The 25,930-nt window shown below is 41.5% G+C and overlaps 1 protein-coding gene across 4 annotated transcripts in view; it reads right to left on the bottom strand.

The window, feature by feature from the left end:
• Positions 1-25,930, bottom strand: part of PEX1 (peroxisomal biogenesis factor 1) — a 57,847-nt gene that overhangs the window by 4,660 nt on the left and 27,257 nt on the right. For 3 of the 4 annotated variants that reach the window (XM_075587351.1, XM_075587350.1, XM_075587353.1), the window contains 11 exons: positions 24,228-24,382; positions 23,249-23,438; positions 21,696-21,862; positions 20,465-20,599; positions 18,349-18,413; positions 16,929-17,071; positions 16,729-16,832; positions 15,739-15,915; positions 14,267-14,497; positions 11,317-11,508; positions 10,414-10,541 (listed from right to left, as the gene is read on the bottom strand). In XM_075587351.1, the coding sequence (XP_075443466.1) occupies positions 10,414-10,541; positions 11,317-11,508; positions 14,267-14,497; positions 15,739-15,915; positions 16,729-16,832; positions 16,929-17,071; positions 18,349-18,413; positions 20,465-20,599; positions 21,696-21,862; positions 23,249-23,438; positions 24,228-24,382 (1,687 nt within the window). The remainder of the gene's footprint in view (positions 1-10,413; positions 10,542-11,316; positions 11,509-14,266; positions 14,498-15,738; positions 15,916-16,728; positions 16,833-16,928; positions 17,072-18,348; positions 18,414-20,464; positions 20,600-21,695; positions 21,863-23,248; positions 23,439-24,227; positions 24,383-25,930) is intronic. The other variant, XM_075587352.1, reaches the window with a different exon arrangement.

Raw genomic sequence — 25,930 nt, 5'->3', positions numbered from 1 at the left:
GGTCTGTGCCCGGAAGGTTGAAAAGAGATGTGTACCTTGGGTAGGGTAAATAAGATCGAGGTAATGGGATGTAGTTGGGACAAGAAAAACAAAGTCTCCTCTGAAGTCCAGCCATTGAGTAAACCCATATTTTGCATTGCATCTATCTGCTTTTTAAACGGACCCGTGGGATCTCAGTTCAGCGTTTTATAAAATGTTGCATCGCTTAGTTGTTTCACAATGTCCTCCATGTAGTGTTTGTAGTTGATAACCACAATACCTCCACCCTTATCAGGTGCCCCCGATAATATCCTTATTGGTATTCAATTTTTTTATGGCTTTATATTCATTTTTAGTCAGGTTGCTGTAGCTCATTTTGTGCTTACCAATCTGTTTAGGAGTATCGTGTTTATAGCATATTGGGTCAAAAGAATTTTTTTCTTGAACATATGTGCGAGTGTATTCTCTGTGGGGGCAATATTAGTAGCTGATTAAACAAAATAGTATTTTAGCTTTAACGGTCTGTAGTTTGTAGTTGGTGATTTCACCATCAAAAGGGCCATGTGCATTAGTAAGTACAAAAGACAGGCCTTTGCAGATTAGATATCTCAGTGAGGGTACGTTTATACATCGACAAATGAGCCCCCCATTAGCAAAGGTAAATAAAGGAGCGGCAGTCAGAAACACAAACAGATGGGGCACTAGACCGTGGACAAACAAGACAGTAATTTACAATTTGTCAATGTATAAAAACATACCTCCACTGAGATGTGTTTACTCGGCAAAGTTTGACAATGTCACTTTGTCCCAAAACAGTATCTTCTCATCTCCTCCTTAAATCCCTCTCCTGGCTTCCCATCAAATTTCAGATCCCCTGCAAAGCCCTCCTCTGTACCTTTAAAGCTCTCCACTCATCTGCTCCTTCCTACATATCAGCTTTGATCTCTCGTTATGCCTCTACTCGTCTGATGCACTCTACTCATAACGGTTTCCTCTCCACTCCTTCAACCTCTATTGCTCTCTCTCGTCTTAAACCCTTTTCCCTCCTCACCTTATCTTTGGAATATGATCACACTCGGTATACGCCTAGCACCGCCCCTCCCCACCTTCAAGACAAACCTTAAAACCCACCTCTTAATTGAACTATCCCAATAGCCTGGACTCATGGCTATTGTCCCTCACCCACAGGCACTCCTACCAACCATTGTGGCCAAACACTGCCATATACTGCACTTATTCCCTCACCTGCTCTCACCAAGTCTCCTAACATACCACTTAAATTGTATTACAGGGCAGGGATTTATTTTCCTATTGTCTGACTTTGTTGCACTTATTGTATTATAGTTCCCTGTAATGTATTGTCTTTGTAAAGTGCGGAGTACACTGTGGACACTATATAAATAAAGACATACATACATAAAAAGACCTATCTTTTGACAACAAGATCGGTCATCTTTTTACAACTCCCCCACTTTTTTTCTTATAAGATGGGTAAGTAGTGTGAGCGATCTCCTGGTCAAAACAGACCTACATAGAGAAATATGCCACCCAAACGCACTGGCTACCACGACCCACTGGGGTATATAAATGTCATGGTTGCATTGATTGTATACCCATTATGGGTGTCACATTGCTCCTAATGAAGCGGACGCCAGTTCAGCGAAACACGTAGAGCTTCAACTTTGTATGCAGTAACCCCCGTCCCAGAGGTGAAGAGACCACTGTGCCGTGTATCCGTCCCTTCTCCTGTCTAACCGGAAGCTGTCCAGCCCGTAACGGATGTGACGTCAGACGCCGTCCAACGCGGTCTGACTGTGGGAGCTCAGAAGGAAGACGGCGTGATCACCACCTCTCCCGACGTGAGACTTACTGCTCCAATACCATTTTATGTGCCTATTTTTGCTGTACACATTGTGAGTACATTTCTTAAGCTTTTTAACTGTGATAAACCGTTTGTTGGTCTGCACTATGGTCTCTTTCTGCTGTATTTTCTCTTGAGTACCATCCTGAGTGAGAGCCCTCCTGAGTTTCTACACACCTTGTTCCCCGCAAATGCTGATTCTTCACCTGCTTTTTGTAAGTAGGCAATCTATATGAGCCAAGTTTCTCTGCTTCATCATACATTTGTGATTTTACTGCACCATCATTTGTTCATTTTGTTTTTGGGGTGTTCCTGAATCATCGCTCCCTTCCTACCCTGGATGTTCACTGTTGCTTTAAGGGAATCTATACAATTCCCTTTGAAGGTCGAGAATTTTTCTATTTCACCTTACACCCAGTTTTATATGTTCCCTTTATATTTATGACTTTACACGGTTGTCGTTTAGCGCCGTTCTAAATCACTTGGGTTTTTTGATGGTTGCATTGATTGCCAGTCATGATCACTGGCAAGACCTATACACATCCACATGACGGAACCAACATCAAAATACATGACTTTATGAAGCAATTATACACTTTATAAAATCCCTGTATGGTCTATACGTTGGTGAAACCTCGAGCTTGCTGAAGGGGCGTATTAAACTACATAGATCTGCTATACATAAAGCACTAAACATCCCCATGAACATAGATATAACAGGGCATGGGCTAACTACACTAAGATGTATGCCAATCGCGCATGTCTCCCACCCTGTTAGACCTGGAAACATACAGATGCCACTTACGCAATATATGCACTACTATACCTCAAGCCAGGAGGAATTTATCTGTCCACTTGGACAGTGAGGTGGACAGTGAGACTGATAGGGTCCATGATATATGACCCCCGATGGGCCTTGCAAGATGTATGTTGTCAGCTTGGGACGAGAGCTTTTATCTGGAACTAACACATAGTAGCTACAGTAGAGAGGCTACTATCTCTATATATACACTACGTAGCATGAAGGAGCTTCACCCTCTTGGTATGGACGGTACCCATGAAGACAGACAGTGCCCCTTAAAATGTGAGCGGAGTACCGCGGCCGACTCCTGGAGCAGTGTGCACACTTTTGTTACTCAGCTGCAGAACTTGTTTGCAGAGACTCACTGGAGGAGGTTGAGTCCCACTGAGCTGTGCACTAGTACAGCGGCAACACATTATGCTGGAGAGCGGATGATTGACCTGCGGCAGCATAGGAGTAACCGGCATCCCCACCAGACAGACGAATGTATGTGCCCCCTTCAATTATAGGATAGGATGGGTGATTAGCCGGCTACAGACTACAGCAATCAATTATCTACAACCCACCCAGGAGCGTGAATGGCCAAGTTGGGACTTTATGCAGATGAACGGAGTGACACGCAATGTAAGGAACGACACTGCAATGCTTGAATCAGATTGGGGGTGTGAATAATACCTCGCTAGAAGCTCTGCTGAAATGGATCATAAACTATTTTGCCAGCAAACAGAACATTGAGAACATTAGTGCTAATACAGACTTTATTGTGGATACAGTGTTTCTTCCTGTCTGCTGCTATGGACTCTGTTTAGTCATACACACTGGATGATACCTTATGTACTCTGCCTTCAAGCTAGGATTATTACTATACGGTACTCCCATACTAGTTATGTATATAGCTTTTTGCGCTATGTGATCAGGGTTGGGGATCACATACCTTTCACAGTTAAAGGGTTTGTATACATGGGGTTGGCAACCAGGTTCAAGCTCTGTGGCACTGGGGTTTTGTTCCCCCCCCCCCCCCACAGATTTTCAATTCCTGGTTCCCTTCACTGTATATATGTCCCTCAGTCCTCTACAAATGTATAACGCCCTAAGGAAGGTCCCATAGTTGACCGAAACGTTAGTTATTATGTACTATATGTTCAATACAAATGTTTTTGATCACTACCATTGCAGTGCTGAGTCTCCATTGGACATGGTTTTGGGTGAAGTATTTCTGTATGTATGTATATATAGATCATCTTCAGCCCATGTCAACGCACTGCTTGGTGTAGACCTCCCCAATGATCTTCCAGGTATTGTGGTTGCAAGCCTCTTCTCCACATTGTAACGTTTCAACAAATATTCTGATTTCATCCTCCCATCTTACTTTTGGTCGACGTCTTGGTCTTTTAATCTCTCTTGGTATCCAGTCAAATCCTTATCTAACTGACTCAAAGTGGCAACAGGTGTTCAGGAAGATGTATAGTGGCACTTGTGCTGGAAGGTTTAACCACAGTACAACAATGTACCCGGCTAAAGTGGGAAAGGTACTTGCCAACATTCAAATGAAACAGGCATAGCAAGTAAAGCCTCAAACACCAAATCACACCAAAAAACAATGGATCTCATTCTCCGGGGGCTGAATTTTCCCTGGGCTTGCATGCGTTCAGGAAAAAGGCACAAAGGCAGAGTGTGATAAGAATTCTTGGAAGTTAAACCAAAGCTGTCATTCAAACCTAAACCTGGCTCCCTACAACTGGAAGACTCTCCAGTGAAGCACCACTGCAAGAACTGGAAGACGAACGTAAAAAGATTAGATGGGATATTGTTGGCCTTTGTAAAGTTAGAAGAAAAGATGAAGGCCTTATTGAGCTCAAAAGCAGACACCTATTCTATCACTGAGGTATAGATAATGAAAGAATCACTATAGTAGGCTTTATCATTAACAAGGACACGGAGAAACAACATAGTGAAGTATGAAAGCCCATCAGAAAGAGCAGCCAGAATCATCACTCAGTTGACAAAGAGATACAGGTTTCACGTAGTGTAATCCAAGTATATGTTCCAACATCAAGTCACGCAGACAATGAAGTAGAAAACTTCTACCATGAAATTAATCAATTTAACAACAATGGAAATTGACACCTCAAGATCGTTATGGAGTCAGGAGTGAAATGGACTACTGTACTGTATATCCTAACTAACAAGAAACAAGTGATTGAAGACTGCAGTACTTAACCATTTTGACACATCAGATTACACCTGAATGCGAAGTTAAATAGAAGATAAAGAGAATAGTCCAGGCACACGGTCTTATCACAAAATAGAAACTTTAATCCAGCATAAATCCAACGTTAAAGTTAAAAAGAAGACGCATGATTAAAAAGAAGACAAAAACAAATCAAAATCAATAACCTGAAGAATAACAGAAATAAAAGAGGAGAGAACCTCGCTGCAAAAATCCCAAAAGTTTTGGTTGAGGGGGTGCTAACAGGGAAATATCCTTAGATAATAGGTGGTTTGTACCAGAGGGTACAAGGGTACAAGAGATACAGAAGTCCCTAGAAATGGTGCACACTCCTCACAATTTGTAAAGATGATAATAAAATAAAAACGATACTTAATGGGTATAGTTTTAAAATAGAGCACACAATAGTTTGTGTAATGTTGGTGATATTTAAAATAGAGCACACAACAGTTTGTGTAATGTTGGTGATATTTAAAATAGAGCACACAATAGTTTGTGTAATGTTGGCGATATTTAAAATGTGAAACGGAGTATAACAGTATTTTCCAGTTCAACTGGAGGTGTACCCATGTACGCCCTTAGACCTTATCATTTAGCTGCAGTTGATAATATACTACACTGTAGAATAGATAGCCATATACACTGTAGAATAGATAGCCATATACACTGTATAATAGATAGCCATATGCACTGTATAATAGATAGCCATGTACACTGTATAATAGATAGCCATATAGTAAATAGCTGTTTTTCTAAACCACTGAGATTGCAACTATGATGCTGTCAGACCTATATGATGTGTAAACCTGTCTGTGGTATAACATACTTAATAAACACTGCAACTAAACAGTGTTGTCACTACTAGTTTGGATAGACTAATCCTTCCTTCAGGCAACATAGTTGCCATCTCTGTGGTTTAGAAAACAGCTACAGTGATGACAGTAAACTAAGCATGTCAAACTCAAAGGCTAACACGGGCCAAATAAACAAAGTTTAAGTTTAGGTGGGCCGCAAAAAAACAAAAACTTCAATTTTCATAGAAACGTAGGTTTATTTCGAAAAGTACAGTATATAAAAAAAAAAGAACAAGAACAACGATAAACTTAATGTTTTCTTCCTGACACATGGCATCTCTGACTCTCTCTCTCTCTGACTCTCCCTCCCTCCGACTCCCTCCCTCTCCCTCCCTCCGACTCCCTCCCTCCCTCCGACTCTCTCCCTCCCTCCGACTCTCTCCCTCCCTCCGACTCTCTCCCTCCCTCCGACTCTCTCCCTCCCTCCGACTCTCTCCCTCCCTCCGACTCTCTCCCTCTCTCCGACTCTCTCCCTCTCTCCGACTCTCTCCCTCTCTCCGACTCTCTCCCTCTCTCCGACTCTCTCCCTCCCTCCGACTCTCCCTCTCTCCGACTCTCTCCCACTCTCCCCTCCCTCTGACTCTCTCCGACTCTCCCTCCGACTCTCTCCCTCCCTCCGACTCTCCCTCCCTCCGACTCTCTCCCCCTCTCTGACTCACACTCTCTCTCTCTCTCACACACACACACACACACACACACACACACACACACACACACACACACACACACACACACACACTCTCTCAGACACACACTCTCTCTCTCAGACACACACACTCTCTCTCAGACACACACACTCTCTCTCAGACACACACACTCTCTCAGACACACACTCTCTGACACACACTCTCTGACACACACACACACTCTCTGACACACACACTCTCTCAGACACACACACTCTCTCAGACACACACACTCTCTCTCTGACACACACTCTCTCTCTCTGACACACACTCTCTCTCTGACACACACACTCTCTCTCAGACACACACTCTCTCTCAGACACACACACTCTCTCTCAGACACACACACTCTCTCTCAGACACACACACTCTCTCAGACACACTCTCTGACACACACACACTCTCTGACACACACACACTCTCTGACACACACACTCTCTCAGACACACACACTCTCTCTCTGACACACACTCTCTCTCTCTCAGACACACACTCTCTCTCTCTGACACACACACTCTCTCTCTGACACACACACTCTCTCTCAGACACACACACTCTCTCTCAGACACACACTCTCTCTCAGACACACACACTCTCTCTCAGACACACACACTCTCTCTCAGACACACACACTCTCTCAGACACACACACTCTCTCAGACACACACACTCTCTCAGACACACACACTCTCTCAGACACACACTCTCAGACACACACTCTCTGACACACACACACTCTCAGACACACACACTCTCTCTCAGACACACACACTCTCTCTCTGACACACACTCTCTCTCTCTCAGACACACTCTCTCTCTCTCTGACACACACACACTCTCTCTCAGACACACACACTCTCTCTCTCTGACACACACACACACTCTCTCTGACACTCTCTCTCTCAGACACACACTCTCTCAGACACACACACTCTCTCAGACACACACACTCTCTCAGACACACACACACAATCTCTCTCAGACACACACACTCTCTCTCAGACACACACTCTCTCTCAGACACACACACTCTCTCTCAGACACACACACTCTCTCTCACACACACACTCTCTCTGACACACACACACTCTCAGACACACACACACTCTCAGACACACACACACTCTCAGACACACACACACTCTCAGACACACACACACTCTCAGACACACACACACTCTCAGACACACACACACTCTCTCTCAGACACACACACTCTCTCTCAGACACACACACTCTCTCAGACACACACTCTCTCTCTCAGACACACAGACACACAGACAGACACACACACACAGACAGACACACACACACAGATACACACACACGCGAGAGCAGTGGAGAGCAGAGGCTGCAACGGATGTGAGTGACTAGAGGAGGGGGGAGGGGGAGGGGAGGAGGAGGAAAGGCAGGAGATCCGTGCAGGCAGCTCCCTGCACACAGTCACTGATACACACACACACACACAGATACACAGAGATACACACTGATACACACACACACTGATACACACACACACACACTGATACACACACTGATACACACACACACACACACACACAGAGATACACACAGATACACACACACACAGATACACACACACAGAGATACACACAGGAGAGCAGAGGCAGCGACGGATGTGAGTGACTGGGGGGAGGAGGAGGGAGGAAAGGCATGCGATCCGTGCAGGACAGGCAAATGTACAACTAACTCCCCCCCCCCCAGCACCCCTCCTACCTTCTCCTTACACCCCTCCTACCTTCTCCTATCACCCGGGGCAGAAGAAGACGGGACACCACACAGCCACAAGCAGGCAGAGGAGCCAGGAGCGGGAAGGCAGACACACACACACACCGTGTGCTCTGCACAAAGCGGAAGCCCCGCCCCCGGCTTCCTCTCTGCCTGCAGCCAATCCCCTGCGGCCCGGCAGCCCCTCTAGGCAAGCCACGGCGCACCAGGGCGCCGCGGCGCACAGATTGGGAACCACTGGGCTGGGCCGCAAATATGTTCGTGCGGCCCGCGAGTTTGACATGCTTGCAGTAAACTGATGGCCAAATATATTATACTGTAAAGATACATGTGGAGCCTTTGAACAATAGTATAAATTATAATCAAACACCAAATTTTGACGCTGACGCTTTGAAACTAATCACAGACTAACAGAGCAGTAGTCAGTAAGCATTATTTTAGGTGTAGACTGTATGAGTAATACCAAAGCTTTTGGCTTCACCACTTAGCTATTACTATTCATAAGACCATATACTGTACTGCTCAAGTTAGAAATTGGTGTTTGATTATAATTTATACTATTGTTCAAAGGCTCCACATGTATCTTTACAGTATAATACATTTGACCATCAGTTTACTGTCATCACTGATTAATTAAGTGAACTGAAATCTGTGAATCAATGTGAGCCTGTTAATCACCAATAAAGTATACCCAGCTACATTGTAGCCTATCCGGATACCACTCAGATATTTTAATTTGCGTTGCTAACACCCCCACAACAAGGACTAATTCACTTGCCTGTGCTATGACTTATATGTCATTCTTTCCTTGTGTGTATCAAGTAGACATTTAATTTGGCAGGATTGCAGCCATAATCAACTTTTTCTTGTCACATGCCGTACCAACAACACTTTTTATAATAGTGTATATGTACAAAGATCTTTTGCTACCAATCAGTTGGGTTTAGTTACATCGCCCAACATATATCTTAGCATTAAATCTTGCAAGGTATGTGGTTATAGAGCATGCTGTATGGTGTGCGTCTTCACAACCATTACACACCATACTGAATATCATAAGAGAGAGAGTGTGTGTGTCTATAAACTAATGTCCCTGATTCACTGTACCTTTTCCCCATTATTACTTCAATTGGGTATAGGCATCAGATATATGAAGGCCAACAGTCCCTCTGATTTACCAACAACCAAGATTTGGTTTGGGAGTGTATTGTTTAATACATTTTTATTGTTTTTTTTGGCCAGTCGTTTTAAGTGTTGTTCGTCTGTGGTTTGTGTTCAACCCATTTTTTTATCCTTTAATATAAACCAATAAAGGTTACGTTTTATCCTTAACACATTATACACTACTTTAGCGAGTGCTGGTACTATAGGGGTCTTTTTGCACTTGCCTAGGCAAGTGTATGCTCGTCTAGATACAGGGAGCTGTCATGCTGAGAGTGACACAGAGTGAGAGAGATTGTTTTCCCCAAAGAAGGAAGGACCAGATACCGTGCTGAAGCGGGGATGTCCTGTCCTTGGACTTACAGGGGAGAGATTCTCTGAGCTTACGTGGGGCAGAGTTCCCCTAGGAAGGAAGGACGCGAGGTCGTGCTGAAGCGGGGACCTCCGCTCCAAACACTGGACTATCAGATAAGAAAAACACTTTATTGCCGTGTGCAGAGACTCTGTAGATTGTTGCATATGGCAGGGCATGTTTTGGGGTGGGAACCAGGTTAGCTGGCAATCCAGTTATTAAGGGTTAAAGCTACCAAGTAGTTAGTTTTCCCTAAAGGGAATAGATGTTCTTTTAATGTTTTGTTTGACTTAAAGGGACGGTGGGCCTGCTGGTGTATGATTTAATCCCTGTAAATAAACCCTATGTACAGAAATAGTGTTTCCTGCCTTAAATTGAGACTAAAAGAGACTGCAACGTGGTGTGGGCATCACAATATACACACACAGACAATTTTTGCACGTGAGATACGCCAAATGTTGGTTATGTGACTAATTTTTAAAATAAAAACAAATGACAAAAATTGCAACATTTTACAAAGAAAAATATATATATATATATTTTCCTTTCAAACATTTTTAGCATTTAAACCCTGTAAAAATGTAGAACAATTCAGAAAGAAAAAACACAAAATTTGCAAACCTCTACTAGTGTACCACGAAAGGTTTGCATGTACAGGTTATGTTCATAGCTGTAGAACATTAAAGAAAGTACAAGAGACAGGGGCACAAAAATATAATTTGAATGAATGTAATACTTACAGATCATTGAAATACTTCCAGTCTTCTTGACTTATAGATGGTGTTGTGTTGTCAAGTGCAGTCATAAGGTGATGCTGGAATACATGCGATTTTTTCTTAGCGTCTGTTTGACAGTGAGCTTCATCCTCCTTAGAATAAAGTGTACACAAATAGTCAACAAAGCATGTATTACTATTTAGCAAACAACATATTCCTGCAAGCAGGTTTATCCTGTGACTTGACAACAGAAGGATGCAGAGGCATAATGTATTCAAGTTTATTCAATAAACTATGAATTGTAATGATGTTTACCATTACTAAGAGGCCTACATTCACAACTCTCACCTTCAGATTTTACTGCCGTCTCTGGTACCTTCTATTAGATCAATAGGAAAGTTATTCCCATGTGTTGTTATACATGAGCTATACTTTTTATGTTCAGAAGTCATCGCTGATCTTCACAGCTCATGTAAAACAACATGAAGTCTCACGCTAGTTCAATACAAGGTATCAAAAAGTAGGAAAATATCTCATTCTCTGTGAAATTAACGCAGCTGCAAGAACGCTCTTGAACTTGCACAATTGCATAAAACAATAGGCACCTAAAATAGAAGGGCAGCTGGCTAGAGATCAAGATACTGCTCCTTGGGTATGTCCCAAATAATGAGTTTTTAACTCATCAGGGGAGGGCTTAATGTTCTTCTATGCATGGCATGTGCACATGGTAAGTAAACATATTGTAGAATGAGAACTGTCTGGGCATGAAGCAGTTACTAAGCAATAAAAGGAGCACGGGAAGCGCTCATTTTCTGTGAAAACACAATGAGATAAAGTACGGTGTCCATACGCTGCATAAAATGAGAACACATTCAAGTATAGAGGTGGGGAGGGAATAGAACAGAAGAACTTGGAAAAATGTTATACCACATTCATGTAGTTGGCCTTGATAATACTGATCTCAGCATTTAGTTTCTGTATTTGTTCCTGATTAAGTTCCTGGTGATCTTCTTGTGAGGATGTTATGAACACTAGAGGTTGTGAAGGCACTAATTCTCCTATAGTCAAGCCAGTAAAATCATGTGTTATGGAATTGCTTCCAGATAAGCTCTGAGAAGTCTGTAAAGACAATTGAAGGAAGAGACAAGCGAAGTGTTACATCTGAAACTACAAATACTCGTACATAGTGTTATGGTGGTTGCTGCTTTAAAGGACATGTTTTACTGAATTCAGTGTAGTAGAGGCAATATAACGCAAAACATATACTGTAAGACACTGTGTGCGTGAGACATTCTAAGCCTCGATGAGAAAATCTTGTGTCCAATTTCTGTAATTGGAAAGGGTATGCTTAGCACCAAAACATATTCTGTTGTATGCATTAGTAATAATAAAGGGAGCTATGCTCTGCCTCTCCAAAGCAAGGTGGAAGCCTCAATTTTTTTTTACAACCTTGGTCTCCCTATGGTTTTGATGTTTAAAGGGTCAGGTCCTCCTGCATGTTTATTTTGGAACGGTTTCTTCACAGTACTGTACTTAGGATGTCCGTTTTCACCTCTCGGCTTTTCCACTGCTCACTTTTTGAAACTATGTATTTTATTCCTAAAAAAAAAATTAGCCCAAGACCAAAATAAACATGGCCGTATAGCCCCTCTCACTTACTGTAGTGACATTAGTAGACCTAAAATAACCCAATCTAAAAAGATTAAATAAGAACTTTTTTTCCAAGATCCTTAAGGCCCGTAATATACTGTGTGCGGCCGTGCGTGTGCCTGTGCGAACACGCGTGCACGTGACGCACACTTTTTGTGTGTATGGTGGTCTGTGCTGCCAGGAGCGACAGGTTGTATATATATGTGTGTGTGTGTGTATGTTTGTGGAATTTATTATTTAAAAAAGACACGTTGGTGAATAAAATATTTATTAACGTACACACACACACACACACACACACACACACACACACACACACACACACACACACACACACACACACACACACACACACACACACACACACACACAGCGGTAGCGCCGCAAATTCTTTCTTTTCCTCATCTTCCCCCTGTCGGCCGGTTCCACGCACACTAACGTGCGCCCCTATTATAGAAAGGCTGACTAACCTCAGGCAACTATAAATGCCGCGCAGAAAGCGCACCCTCTATAGAACAGCCCTTATATGCTGCACGGAAAAAAACTCTGGGTTGCCAGGTGGAGAAGTGAAATTGTGAATAAACAGGAGTTGCCATTTGAATAATCTACTGCTGGCTTTGGGCTTTTTTAAAGTATAATTAAAATATAATCAAAAACAGCTCGAAAAAAAAAGAATAGAAACAAAGAATACAGATACATTTAGTCCCTGAAGGAAAAGGAGAGGCTCACAGTGGGTAAAGACACTAATTCTGTAAACGACACAAAGTTTGAACCTGGTTCAAATCCTGGTGTCGGCTCCTTGTGACCTTGGGCAAGTCACTTTATCTCCCTGTGCCTCAGGCACCAAAAACAGATTGTAAGCTCATTTGGGCAGGGACTGTGTCTGTAATAATCCTATGTCCTGCATCCCGCTCACTATACTGTAATTGTGAAGCTCTTCGAGTCCCGCTGGGAATCTGCTTTATTGCAAAATAGATTGCAGTTGTGGAAACTGCACCTTTAACTAGTTTAGGTGCATTCATCTCTACCTCTAATAAACATGCATTCTTAAGTATGTATGTATGTATATATATTGTAATATGTCACGTGTATTGTAAAGCGCTAAGTATGTACCTGGGTGGCTCTATATAAATACAGATATACATACATATAGTAGTTTCAATGTAGCTTAAGCTGTGACTGTGGACTACAGGCAGTCTCAAGCCACTGTGCTATTAAAATCAGAAAAGTCTCAGCAAAAGACATCACGCAGCTTGACCTCAACCGCAGCTCCTATTGTCTGTACATACGAACACGCCACTATACTTGTAAGTTTGGTACAGATGGGCATAAAGCTACGCAACAGGGGGAAAAGTTAATTATCTGGGGATCACATGTAAAATGTCTGTTTCTATAAGATGTCACTCTCTTCTCGGTAAGGTCATCGGTCAGGGTCATTCATTTTGTGAATGCACAAGGTACACAAGATGAAAAGACAGATTTCTGGACAGTGTCTGAGGTACAGTATGCAGGGAGACGCTTTCTTTCCTCTAGCCCTGGAGTGGCCAACTCCAGTCCTCAAGGGCTACCAACAGGTCAGGTTTTAAGGATATCCCTACTTCAGCACAGGTGGCTCAATCAGTAGCGCAGTCATTCTAACTTGACTTGTCCACCCTGTTCTAGCCCAATGATAAAGTAATGAGATTTATGTACACTCCCTGCATAACAACAAGCAAGACATAGGACAAGGACAAAGGACAGATAATGCAGAGATACAAGCAGTCAAAACCCCACCCTAAACCTCAGGTTACAATGTTTACAGTCATCGCATTTTCATACAATTATTGCAAAAATAATTTTTTTTTTTTTTTTTTTTTTAAACATATCAATCATTTAGTTGTACCCTACTGAACCGGAGTAAAAAGATTTAGCAAAGAGTGTGGTCTCTGGAAATGAGGGGAGATCTTTTCCATCTGTTCTCTTGCAGGTTCCAATTCCAATCTCCCTCTTCCTCCCTTCTGCCCCTTAACCATTTCTCTCTCCTTGGTGAGGCGAGACCTGCCACCATGTAAGACCAGCAGGTCAGCAACTTTTAATGGGGTGTCACTGTGCCTCAGTTACCATCCACTGAGGGGAGATACCAGCCCCGTGTGTGCTTGGTGTTCCTACAGAATAATTACTGTACATCTAAATACCAGCTGTTTGCATGGCTGTACTATAAAGAGAGATAAAGCACTTGCGAAGTTACCAGATCTGATGAGCAGCCATTTCCCAAGTCTGATTCATCCGAGCTTCCAAAGTAAAGGCGCCACATGCTGGACTTTGAGTCTTCAGGAGGAAACTCCATCATATCTAGGGATACAAGAGACTGTTCTAGAACATAGTCGGTGTCTCCTCCGGAATCCTCCGATCCACTGCTATGGTTCAGGAATATTATTGATGATAAACTCATATCGCTGTCAGATCCAGAGCAGTTATCCTGAAAAAATATATAGACGTAAGATCATAACTCCCATGGTAAAGGATTGGCATTGATGATTCCTTTAGCTCTAATAAATAGGCAAAGAAAGGCAAAGCGAGGGTTAGGTATGAACTTCAACTGACTCATTGATTAATCTGTTAACCCTTCTATGGATTCTGTTTATTACATCCTCCCATACACAGTTTACTTTTTCATCTGGTGTGCTTGTCTTCAAGCACTCTTAATTTCCTCTCTTCAGTCTGTGATGCGCAAATTGTCTCGTTTAATTTGCCTAGTTCATGTGACTTTCTAGAAGGGTAAGTTCAAACTTGGTTACTGTAGGGAAAGACAAATCAGGGGCTTGGCAAAGCAGTCAAGAGTTCACATTTTAAGAAGACTTACTGTAAGTGAATTTTGAGTTATACAGGGAATTTAACAGGAGTTGTATAGAAGAGGAACTAAAAAAGAATGCCAACACAAGCGTTGCTTTTAGAGAAACAAATCACACATAAGAAGGTTTACCTCCTAAGCAACAACAGTACAACCATTGCCCAGTCTGACTTTCTACTATGCATTACCTTTACTTTTCTCACATACCTTTCTGCAGGCTCAATTTTATACATGGCTTTCTACCTATCTGCTCACAATGTCTATCCTGTTACTCCTTTCTCTCTACAGCGTCATCCATGCTTATCAAGCGCTCATCTTCCTTCCATCTCCCTATAACTCTCACTTCATATACATTGCACCTTCATTTCATTCTTCTGTGTTACCATTAACTTTTCTCGCTCCTATGTTCGTTACTTCCATCCCTTCACCCTTCAACGCAAGATACACTCCCAAAAGTTCAGATGGCTTCTCATCTTCTATCCCATACTTCCTCTTATGACCTTCAACAATGGCCGGCTTCCAACACCCATAAAGAAGACCACTACTTTGATCATGTCTTTACTAAAAACGGGTTCTCTTTCTGACTTCCTGGTCTCCATGTGTCCACTCTTGAACCATCACCTAATCTCCTTTATGGTCTCCAACTCCAACATCAACACCATTTGTAACCAAGTATGGTTACATCTATACACTTAATCACAGAAGCTTATACACAACAACTATGTTTAATTACCATATTCATCAAATAAGGGAAACACGCTTCTCCTGGAACACTACAGATTTTATACCGGCAAACCATTACTGCCGACAACAAAAAGCACAGTGCTTGTGTAGGCATTACCAAAAACAAAGCTAGTGAATGGTCATACTTGTGGTAGGCTTGGTGCCAGGCTGGCGTGGATCACCTCCAGCTGAGCATTGTACAGCAACGCTTTCAGATCTGCTCCAGTGAAGTGCTCTGTCAAAGCTGCTATTTGCTGAAAGTCCACATCGACATCTAACAGCATGGAATGACTGAGTCCTTTTAAGATTTCAAATCGAGACATCTATACAAAATGAGAGATTTAAGTTATGATGAGCACAAACATTTTGGATCCTATGCAAGATGTCCTAGCACTGTATTAGAAGGGCTGCCAAACTCATTCAAACCTACAACTGCACAAGTTCAACACGGTTCAATCCCTATTTTAATAAGGGATTGAAGGAGGGGGTCTCCGAAGCTGAACCCCATTAATTTTAACTCTGGTGACCCCCTGCTTCCGGAGGACCCCCTCCAAAGTGAGTGCCGGTATCTCTGCAGTTTTCAGCTTCCTCGTCACATGGGACAACAAAGAAGCCGAACCGGATGACATCACGGTTTCCTATTGGCCCACAGGGCCTGGGAGCTTTGAAAAGCAGACATATAGTGAACCCTGGAGTGGCTACCGGCACCCCGTACACAGGCAAGTATCCCCGGAAGTGGGGCGTCCAGGGCTGAACCCCATTAATTTAAGCTCCAGAGACCCCCTGCTTCAATTCTGTACTAAAAAATAAAAAAAATTTTTAAAAAAATGAAAGGGGGAAAAAAACCCGGCTTGGATTGCCTCTTTAATACCCTTTTAAAAATATCCCGAAAATCTTATGCAAAATTGATGGCTGGAATGGGATAAATACCACATTTTGACATCCAATTCCATCCCAGCAAAAAAAAATGAACACTATGATCGTTAAATAGCTCTCAGTTTTAAACGCCAAACTGGCCTTTCCTTATTTATATTAATAAATAATGACCTTTTAGAAGACAGAGTAATATGAGAGCTTCTAGATGTTTTAAAAGCCACATTGTCAAACAAAAATGACCCCGCAGATTGCCTCCTTACTTGATCTGGAGGAGGGCAATACAGGCAATTATCCAGACGTCCAGGTCGAAGCAGGGCTGGGTCAATCAAATCAGGACGACTTGTAGCAGCCAGGACATAAACCCCTAGCAAAATTAAATAAGTATGGTAACTTTTGGGTTAATTGACGGAAACCAAGTTCATCCAGTCACAATCGGTAAACCTGCTGTTCAATTATTTACCTTGTAATCCTTCCACCCCATCCAGCTGTGTCAGCATCTGGTTGACCACTCTGTCAGTCACACCGGTGTTATCGTGACCTCGTCGAGGGGCAATGGAATCAAACTCATCAAAGAATAGAATGCAGGGCTTAGCAGCTTGGGCTCTGGAAGCACATGGCCCGGACAGTCAGACAAAATCAGCTTCCATTAACAAAATTATTTAATACATAAAGCACTTGCTTGGCTAGGCCTCCCTGTTATTAATTTGAATGGTCACCTGTTAACGACCATTCACAATTACATTGATAATTTAGTAAATATGCCTTTAATTGGTGTTACCTGATTAGAATAATAACGGGTAATCTAGTCAAAAGGGGTATTTGACATTGTACATTATTTTTCATTATGGGAGCTGTAAATGAAACTTTGAATTAAAATGAAAAGACTAATCATTTGCTTTGCGTGTTCGCAGCTCCGATTCCCAGACAGGCTCCTGAGACAATGGGGTATAATGACGAACCGCCGGTACAGGTTAACGCACTATGATCTTGCGTTAACAGCTATTGACTTAAATGGCCATAAACTTGGGGTGGCAATGCGATAACCCATACCGGAAGTTAGTGCATGTCCAAATTGTCTACAGATTCTCATTGGCTCAGTGGAACTCAAACACTTGACATTCCGGAAGGAATTTCTCCATACATACAGTACAAAGTACATTCAGACAAAACATGAGAAATTACTTTTTCAACTCTATTTATTTTATGTATCAATTCACTAACAGGGTAGAGATTTCCTCTTAAAAGGTTTAAACCTTTTTATTAAATCTCTTTAAACATACTGAAGAAACTGTGTAAACGTTAAGAAATCCGTACAACTGTACGAGTATCAATCTGTCAGTGTATGTATGCAAACTGCGATTATAACGTTCTTTGGGCAGGCATACATTGTAAACTCTTTGGCACGTATATTTGGAATAGATTAACTCATTAGTACAGTAAAAAGTGACATACAGGCATACCCCGCATTAACTTACGCAATGGGTCCAGAGCATGTATGCAAAGCGAAAATGTACTTAAAGTGAAGCACTCCCTTTTTCCCACTTATCGATGCATGTACTGTACTGCAATCATCATATACGTGCATAATTGATGTAAATAACACATTTGTAACAGGCTCTATAGTCTCCCCGCTTGTGCACAACTTCGGTGCATGTAGGGAGCTGGTATTGCTTTTCAGGACGTGCTGACAGGCGCATGCGTGAGCTGCCATTTGCCTATTGGGCGATATGTCCTTACTCGAGTGTACTTAAAGTGAGTGTCCTTAAACTGAGGTATGCCTGTAAATAAGAAATCAACAAATAGACGATTCTAGCCCACAATGAAATGAAGGCAATAGATCAAGTTCAATGTATATGAAAAAATTCAGGTAAAGAAAAGACCTTGTAAAGACATCACGCAGTGCTTGTTCACTTGCTCCAATATATTTACTCAGCAGCTCCGGGCCCTGTAAATGAAATAGGATTAACATAGAAATTAACTCCTCCTTTTTAATTGCAAACCCTATTCATTTTTAGTTATTAAGTATTTAACACCTCAAATTAATATATGTTATGTTATATACCTAAATGATGATGTTTGTATATTACATTTATAACCAGTATAATTACTGTTAATATAAATAATTTGTTTTTCTATTTATTTTGTTTTGCATTGCAACTAGTAGTTCGGAACTCCTGATAGTGCGGCATCTGACGGCTCACTTAGTACCTAGATGAATCTATTGCTGCTTTGCATTCTGGTCCGCCATTTTCTCTTGTGCTGAACTTACTATCGCTATATAATGGCTTCTTACGTGAGCAGAGGTAAAGAGGTGCAAAAGGAAAGCATGTAACCTGGACAATACACCATAAATTGGACATTATAAAACAGCTTGAAAAAGGCGAGAATCGAAGTGTTATTATGAATGAGTTCAACATCGAATCATCTTCAAATCAATGATATTAGAAAACAGAAGGACCAATTGCAATTATTTCGAGCTGAATCAGATTTCACTAGAGGTGTTGATATGTGACAAACATTTAAAACGCTTAAGTTTTCTCAATTAGATACTGTTTTGTAGAAGTAGTTTACGGCTAAGCCGTCTGATGGAAAGCCAATAACAGGGCCTATGTTAATTGAAAAAGCGAGCGAGTTTCAGCATGAAATGCCAATAACTGACCAGTGTACATTTTCTGAAGGGTGGCTACGTAATTTTAAAGAATGTCATGGCATCCATAAGGGTGATATTTGCGGAGAGCAAAGGTCTGCCGATAGCGAGGCAGCAGACAAGTACAGCGAGGTTTTCGATACTTTAGTTGAGAAGCATAATTTCTTGCCTGGCCAAATTTACAATGCTGATGAAACTGGGCTCTTATGGCGTTGTTTTCCCAACAGCATTTTAGTTGGTGGAGCTGAAAAAACGGCTCGTGGTTTCAAGGTGAATAAGGATAGGTTCACGGTTCTTGTTTGTGGTCATGCTTCTGGTTCACATAAATTGCAACGTTTTGTTACTGGTAAATTCAAGAAGCCTAGGGCTTTGAAAGGTATCACACATTTGCCCATTATCTATGATGCCCAAGCAGTGCTTGGATTTTTTTCAATCATTTTGTACCCACGATGAAAGAGAACTTTAGAAAACAAGTCTTGCCTGATGATAGAAAGTCTATTCTTTTATTAGATAATTGTTGGGCTCATTCTCCGGCTTCAGAACTTATCTGTAGGAATATCTTTGCCACATATCTGCCAGCAAACGTCACATCATTGATACAGTCAATTTATCAAGGTGCAATTCAGAAGTTGAGGACCGCCTATGGGGGATTTTTTTCGTACACAAATTAGTGATCTCCGATTGCAGTGTACAAGAGTTTCAGTCTTCATTCAATATTAAAGATGCTATTAATGCTGCAGCTTTAACATGGAAAGACGTAACCCTGCAAACAGCCAGGCAACATTATGGCCAAGTGTTATTTTTGGACATTATTCTTCAGGTGAGGAAGAGTTTGAGGGATTTCATGTCTTGGAACGCCCTTTTATTAACATTTTCCAAATGATTGAAGATGCTCCTGCTGAGAATCTGGTCAGCAAACTTACAGAAGAAGTGGAGCAGAGGGGTTAATACAGATACAACTTCTACTAGTGGGATGTGGTTAAGTGATGAACAAATAATTAAAAGTATCATTAATCCTGAGATACCTCGAGGAATGGAAGAGGAGGAGGAAGAAGAAGAAGAAAATAACTAAATGCAAATACACCTGGTGTCAGGCTACAGAGTTTAGTCAAAAGTTTGTTGAATTTGCAGAGTGTAATAGTCACTTCAAAGCCACAGAAATTGATCAGATGATTAGTAGAGCGTCTAGAGCACGTTTTTATAAGTGAAAACACTTTAAGTTTAGTAAGTGACTACAGTACTGTACAATAATCTGCAGCCCTGCATCATTTCTAAAGTCATCGCTAAAATATTGGCTAGTAAAATATTGTATTTGAAGGTATTGCTTTAATAAAAAATACCATGCTCACCTTAATGCTGATAAAGTTCATTCCACTTTCGTGAGCGATCACGCCTGCCAGCAAAGTCTTCCCTGTGCCAGGTGCCCCATACAGCAAAACTCCAGATTTGTGGCGTATTGGAAGGTTTGCAAATAAATCTGGATACTGAAAAAAATACATTAAATGTTTTTTTAATATATATATATATATATATATACATACACACACACACACACACACACACACACACACACACACACACACACACGCAAAAAACAATACGAGGTCGATAAACAATGTTGCACAAATAATTATTTTCTTGTTTGACCTGATGTTATTCTGAATTATATTGAAGAAATTAAAATAGAGTGTAACTAGCCAGGTCTTCAAGGCTGTCACCCTATTGCATTACAAATCTTCATGATTAAAGCCACAGTCCCTATTACTTGCTTCAAAGATATTTATGGAAGATATTTTACTGCAAAATCTGGAAAATAATTTTTCATAGTTTTACGACTTAAAACACGTTTTATTCTTTTTTCTTTAAAACATAGTAAAAATTCCCCTTATTATGTTAACCCTGAAATTGCTACACATTCTTTGTTCAATTAGAGCAAAAAAGCCCTGGTGATAGCAATATGTCTATCCTGGGAAATTTGCTTTGCTATTTATAATTTGCCACTGCAGCATACATTTAAAAACAAGGAATCGATTGGTATTAGTGTCCTCACAAATTGTACATCTTCAAGTGAGGAGAGTTTATAACATTGATGCTGCTCATAGCAGCGATCATCTGAGCCGGTGTGTACATCATGTTACATATACTGTATAGAGGAAGCTTCAGAGCACACATAAAGTAACAAACTATAAGGGCAATCAAATATTTAAAGAAGGCGAATTCTGAAAATCTACTAAGCGTGTGCCTCTATTACAGGAACAGAAGATCAGGAGTGCAAGTACTCCAAGTATAAATTCCTGCAATCTTAACTGGACTGGGATTGAGTCCACTTCTGGAGCTGCATTATTTCCAGAGGACCGTATACAGTATGTATATGTTTATATTTTTCACTTCCACCAGTGTGTTCACTTGGTTAAATTCAAACGGTATTTGCACTTGATTCTCTTTGCTTCCATGTGCCTCTATTAATCTAATGGTTAAAATGATAACCAAATGCGGCACATGGATGGGTGCTGCCACCTGATGAATCCTAACCAACCCTAGGTTGTATCAGATATTTCAGTATGAAAATCACACTGGCACCTTGGCTGGTAACTCAATGGTATCCTTAAGGACCTGCCGAATATCATGTAAACCACCGATCATGTTCCAACCCAGCTCTTTCGGCTTGTGCAGGTCAATGTTTTTCAGAGACAAGGGAGTAAATCCTTTCAGGGCTTTCTGGAAGTCAGACATTGACAAAGCCAATTCTAAAAGCATAAGAAAGAATTCAGATGATCGGTAAAGGCTGGTAACACAACATATTTACGAATAATAATATTTTCTAGACATCCCAATGTACTTTAGTAGTCTAGAGAATCTTAAAACTGTTGCATTATTCTAGATCCAGGTATTAGTGAGGCCTTCATCTTCCAGTTAAGTATAAGATCCTAACTAACCTCTAACTAAAGGAATTCATTTTTTATATTCATTGACAATGGTTGTTGTGCTTTCTCAAGTTTTTAAAGTATTTTCTTGCAGAGGTGCCTGTTTAGGACATTTTCTAAATAAATGCTTTTTTTAATGCAACCAAAAAAAATAATGAAAATGTGTGTTTATTTTATTAATAAACAAAATAGGTGCCATAGAAACAAAGAAAATTGAAAGAAAAGAAAAATATGAATTTGAAAACAGCTTTTTTTAAATGCATCGTGAAAGCACAAAAAAAGGCTGGAAAAAAGCCAGAGTTTCTGCTTTTGAAGCCGGTCTCTGTCTATGCTTTCATGTTATCAGGATTACAACCATCTCTGCTAGGAGAACACCCAATTGTCATAAAGGGTCATTTACAATTAGTAAAAATATTAGTGCAGTACCTATCACCACTTGATTTAATAAAGTAGGCATTGCACTAAAACATCGTCTGTGCTTGAATGGTCCAGTTGAATGAAGTCATTCCCTAACCCTGTTGCTGCACATATAGGTCCATAGTTACTAGGCAGTCTTCAGCCATAAGATACCTTCCGGTACTGGACTACATCTTACAGCCCATTGACTTTAATGGGTTGAAAGGTGTCTTCCGGTGTCAGACTGTATTTTATGGCTGAAGACTACACTGCATTATGGTCCATAATTACTGAGCAGACTACTCAAAAAGTGTCAACCTTCACAAGGGTTCCAAGGAACCCTTGGGTTTCATGGGCATCCCAGAGCGGTTTCGTGCAATTTTCCGGTCATTTGAAAACGGTACCAAATACAGAAGAATTTTCAATGCATCTGATCTCAGACGTGCTATTAGAGGGGGTTGGGGCTCCTTACAATACATCTGATCGCAGACGCGCTATTAGAGGGGCTTGGGGTTTCTTACACTGCATCTGATCTCAGACGCGCTATTAGAGAGGCTTGGGGCTCCTTACAATGCATCTGATCTCAGACGCACTATTAGGGGGGGTTGGGGCTCCTTACAATGCATCTGATCTCAGACGCGCTATTAGAGAGGGTTGGGATTCCTCAGTATTTCAAAATATAGTTATAGGTCTCCTTAATAAAAAAAAAAGTTAAAAAGCACTGATGTACACAATGTATTACACTGCAGTCCATTTAGAAATTGTTGTAGGTCATGAAAGTTGTAAGAACAAAACAAAAACACCACAAACTACCTTCTTTCCTACACGTCTTTCTGGTTGCAACACTAGATTGTATGGCTCGCTCAACAAGCATTGTAAAATCTCTTGCCACAAAGCCTTCTGTTTCTTTTGCAAGGTAATTGAGGTCAAGGTCTTGAAACAGCGCAATACTAGTGTTTAGTCTGTTTTGTATTACACAACGCAGCATTTCAGATCTTTGTTCCTAAAAGAAACGCACAAAAAAAACACATGTAAATTGTTTCATATATTTGTTAAAATTCCATTGAATGCTTCTTTATTACATTAATATTCAGGATATGAAAATGGTATGCTTCCATAATCCTAGATTTGAGTGAAGATAAAAGTGTTTGTTCAATGGCTTGCCAGGGTTCCCCACTGATTATATTACAGCGGCGGCTCACCACCCGTTCCTTGCTCTTGGGCTCCACTTTCATACCCCACCAGTTCTCAAGAGACTCAATGCCCAGCTAGAAGGAAGTTCTTGCAAAGCCACTGGAACACCCGAGATTGCTAAACCTCCTCTATGTTCAAAAGCAGCGGGAAACACGCCTCCCATCTTTTTCAAAATACCAAATATACAAACACCATGCTCAATTTCTTCAGAAACATATCTATATACTGTACAGCTTTATCAATACACATGTATGTACACACACACACACACACACACACACACAGTGAGGCGACATTCATGGATGTATACACATTTTGTATCTTAACTGAAACCCTTTAACTTTATTTTTTGTTATCAGCAGCAGAACTGCATTTAGCACATATTTTGTTTTTTTCTTAGTGCTGTGAGAAGTACGGGTAGATTGCAGAACTACTGATTAGCAATTAAATCTGAGAATGATCTGTTATAAATAAGTACATTTTGAAGGTTTGCAAATCCTCACAGCCCCTCTTTTTTTTACACGAACGCAATAATGCCATGAGAAGTAGAATTATAGGATCATTTGAGTATAGTCGTTAATCCGAGGCCTATAGTTACCTGAGCTGGAGGCTGGATATATTTAAGGCACTGGAAGATATGGTTTCCTTGCACAGAAATGAGAATCGGACTCAAGGAATGCTCAGATCGGCTTGTAGCAACGACAGCAATCAGGGTGCCCACGGATATGATTTCTTTCATCATATCTTTCAAAACTGAAACACAGATACATTAGGGTTATGGTGCATACAAAAAATGATGAAAAAACCCTCTACTGTTAAAAAGGAGAGATAAAAAAAAGACCATCTACATATCCCACAAATAGTGAGATATACTCTAGTCTCCTGGAACAACACAATGAGGGTTATGTATCAGTCTCCTAGCTGCAAATTAATTAAACCACAGGGTGCTCGATGCTACTTTATTTTGACAAACAGCGTTTCATTTGACAAAGTTTGATGAATAAAATAAAGAGGGTGATCTTTCTACTTCAACCTGCACCAGGGGTGCGCAAACTTTACCCCGTGCGCACCCCTGCCTGCTCTGTGGGGAGTGCTGGGAGGGCCTGCAGGACATGCTGAGCGCATCCTCCACCCCAGTGCCACACTTGGAAGACACAGTGACAGACACACTGACACACACAGTGACTAACTTGACACACAGTGACGCGCGCACACACACACAGACGCGCGCACAAACACACTGACGTGCACACACACACAAAAGGAATTCAAAGTTACTATAAATATCGACGGGGCAAAGGGGTGGTGGGGGGAGAGAAACGGGGCAACGGGGGCTGGTGGGGAGTTGGGGCAACGGGAAGTGGGGGGGAGACGGGCAACGGGGGGTGGGGAGGGAGACGGGGCAACGGGGGGTGGAGGGGGAGACGGGGCAACGGGGGGTGGAGGGGGAGATGGGGCAACGGGGGGTGGAGGGGGAGACGGGGCAACGGGGGTGGAGGGGGAGATGGGGCAACGGGGAGTGGGGGGGAGACGGGGCAACGGGGGGGTTGGGGGTAGAGAGAGACGGGGCAACAGGGGGTGGGGGGGAGAGAGACAGGGGGCGCGGGTTGGGGTTTCCCAGAATTTCAAAATCGAATTCTGGGGTTCCCTAACCAAAAAAAGGTTGAAAACCTCTGACCTAGACACTAATTGGTCGCACTCCCTCAGTTTTCTCCTTTTTAATTCCGTATTATAATGATATTGTATTAACTTTCAAGGCTCTATATACTCTATTTATGTGAACTTTTGACTTTGACCCTGGCAAAGCACAATGTTGCTTCCTTTCTAACTTACGTCTCTTTACGCCATGTTTAATTGCATGAACTATATATCTGTCTGAAGAATTGCAAATGTGTAGCTACTAGAATTTTCAGCTCTATATTCATATTCAAAGCAATGCAAAAAAAAAATAAAACACATTTATACAGGGTCCTACGAAGCATTTACTTTAGGCTCTGTATGATTTGGAATGTTTAAATCTCGATGGTCTTGTTTCAGTCTAATATACTATACGTCAATGTTACATAATGGTGCTAGAGCAAAACAAAGCTGTATGGTGCTCTAACATAGACCTGACCAATATAGGTTGTAACAATATAATGAAAAAAATCAATCCATTCCCAGAGATATCCCACACTATATTGGACCATCTATAATCTGAAACATCACATCCATTTGATCAATATACCAGAAGAGTAACACCTTTGTATTGATGAATACTCACACTTGCTTGTGTCTGGTCTGTAACATTGAAAGGGATTC

The sequence above is a fragment of the Ascaphus truei genome, chromosome 2, assembly GCF_040206685.1.
Source record: "Ascaphus truei isolate aAscTru1 chromosome 2, aAscTru1.hap1, whole genome shotgun sequence".
Classification (NCBI taxonomy): Eukaryota; Metazoa; Chordata; class Amphibia; order Anura; family Ascaphidae; genus Ascaphus; species Ascaphus truei.
The sequence above is the reverse complement of the archived record's forward strand: the minus strand, read 5'-3'. Positions and strand labels throughout refer to the sequence as shown.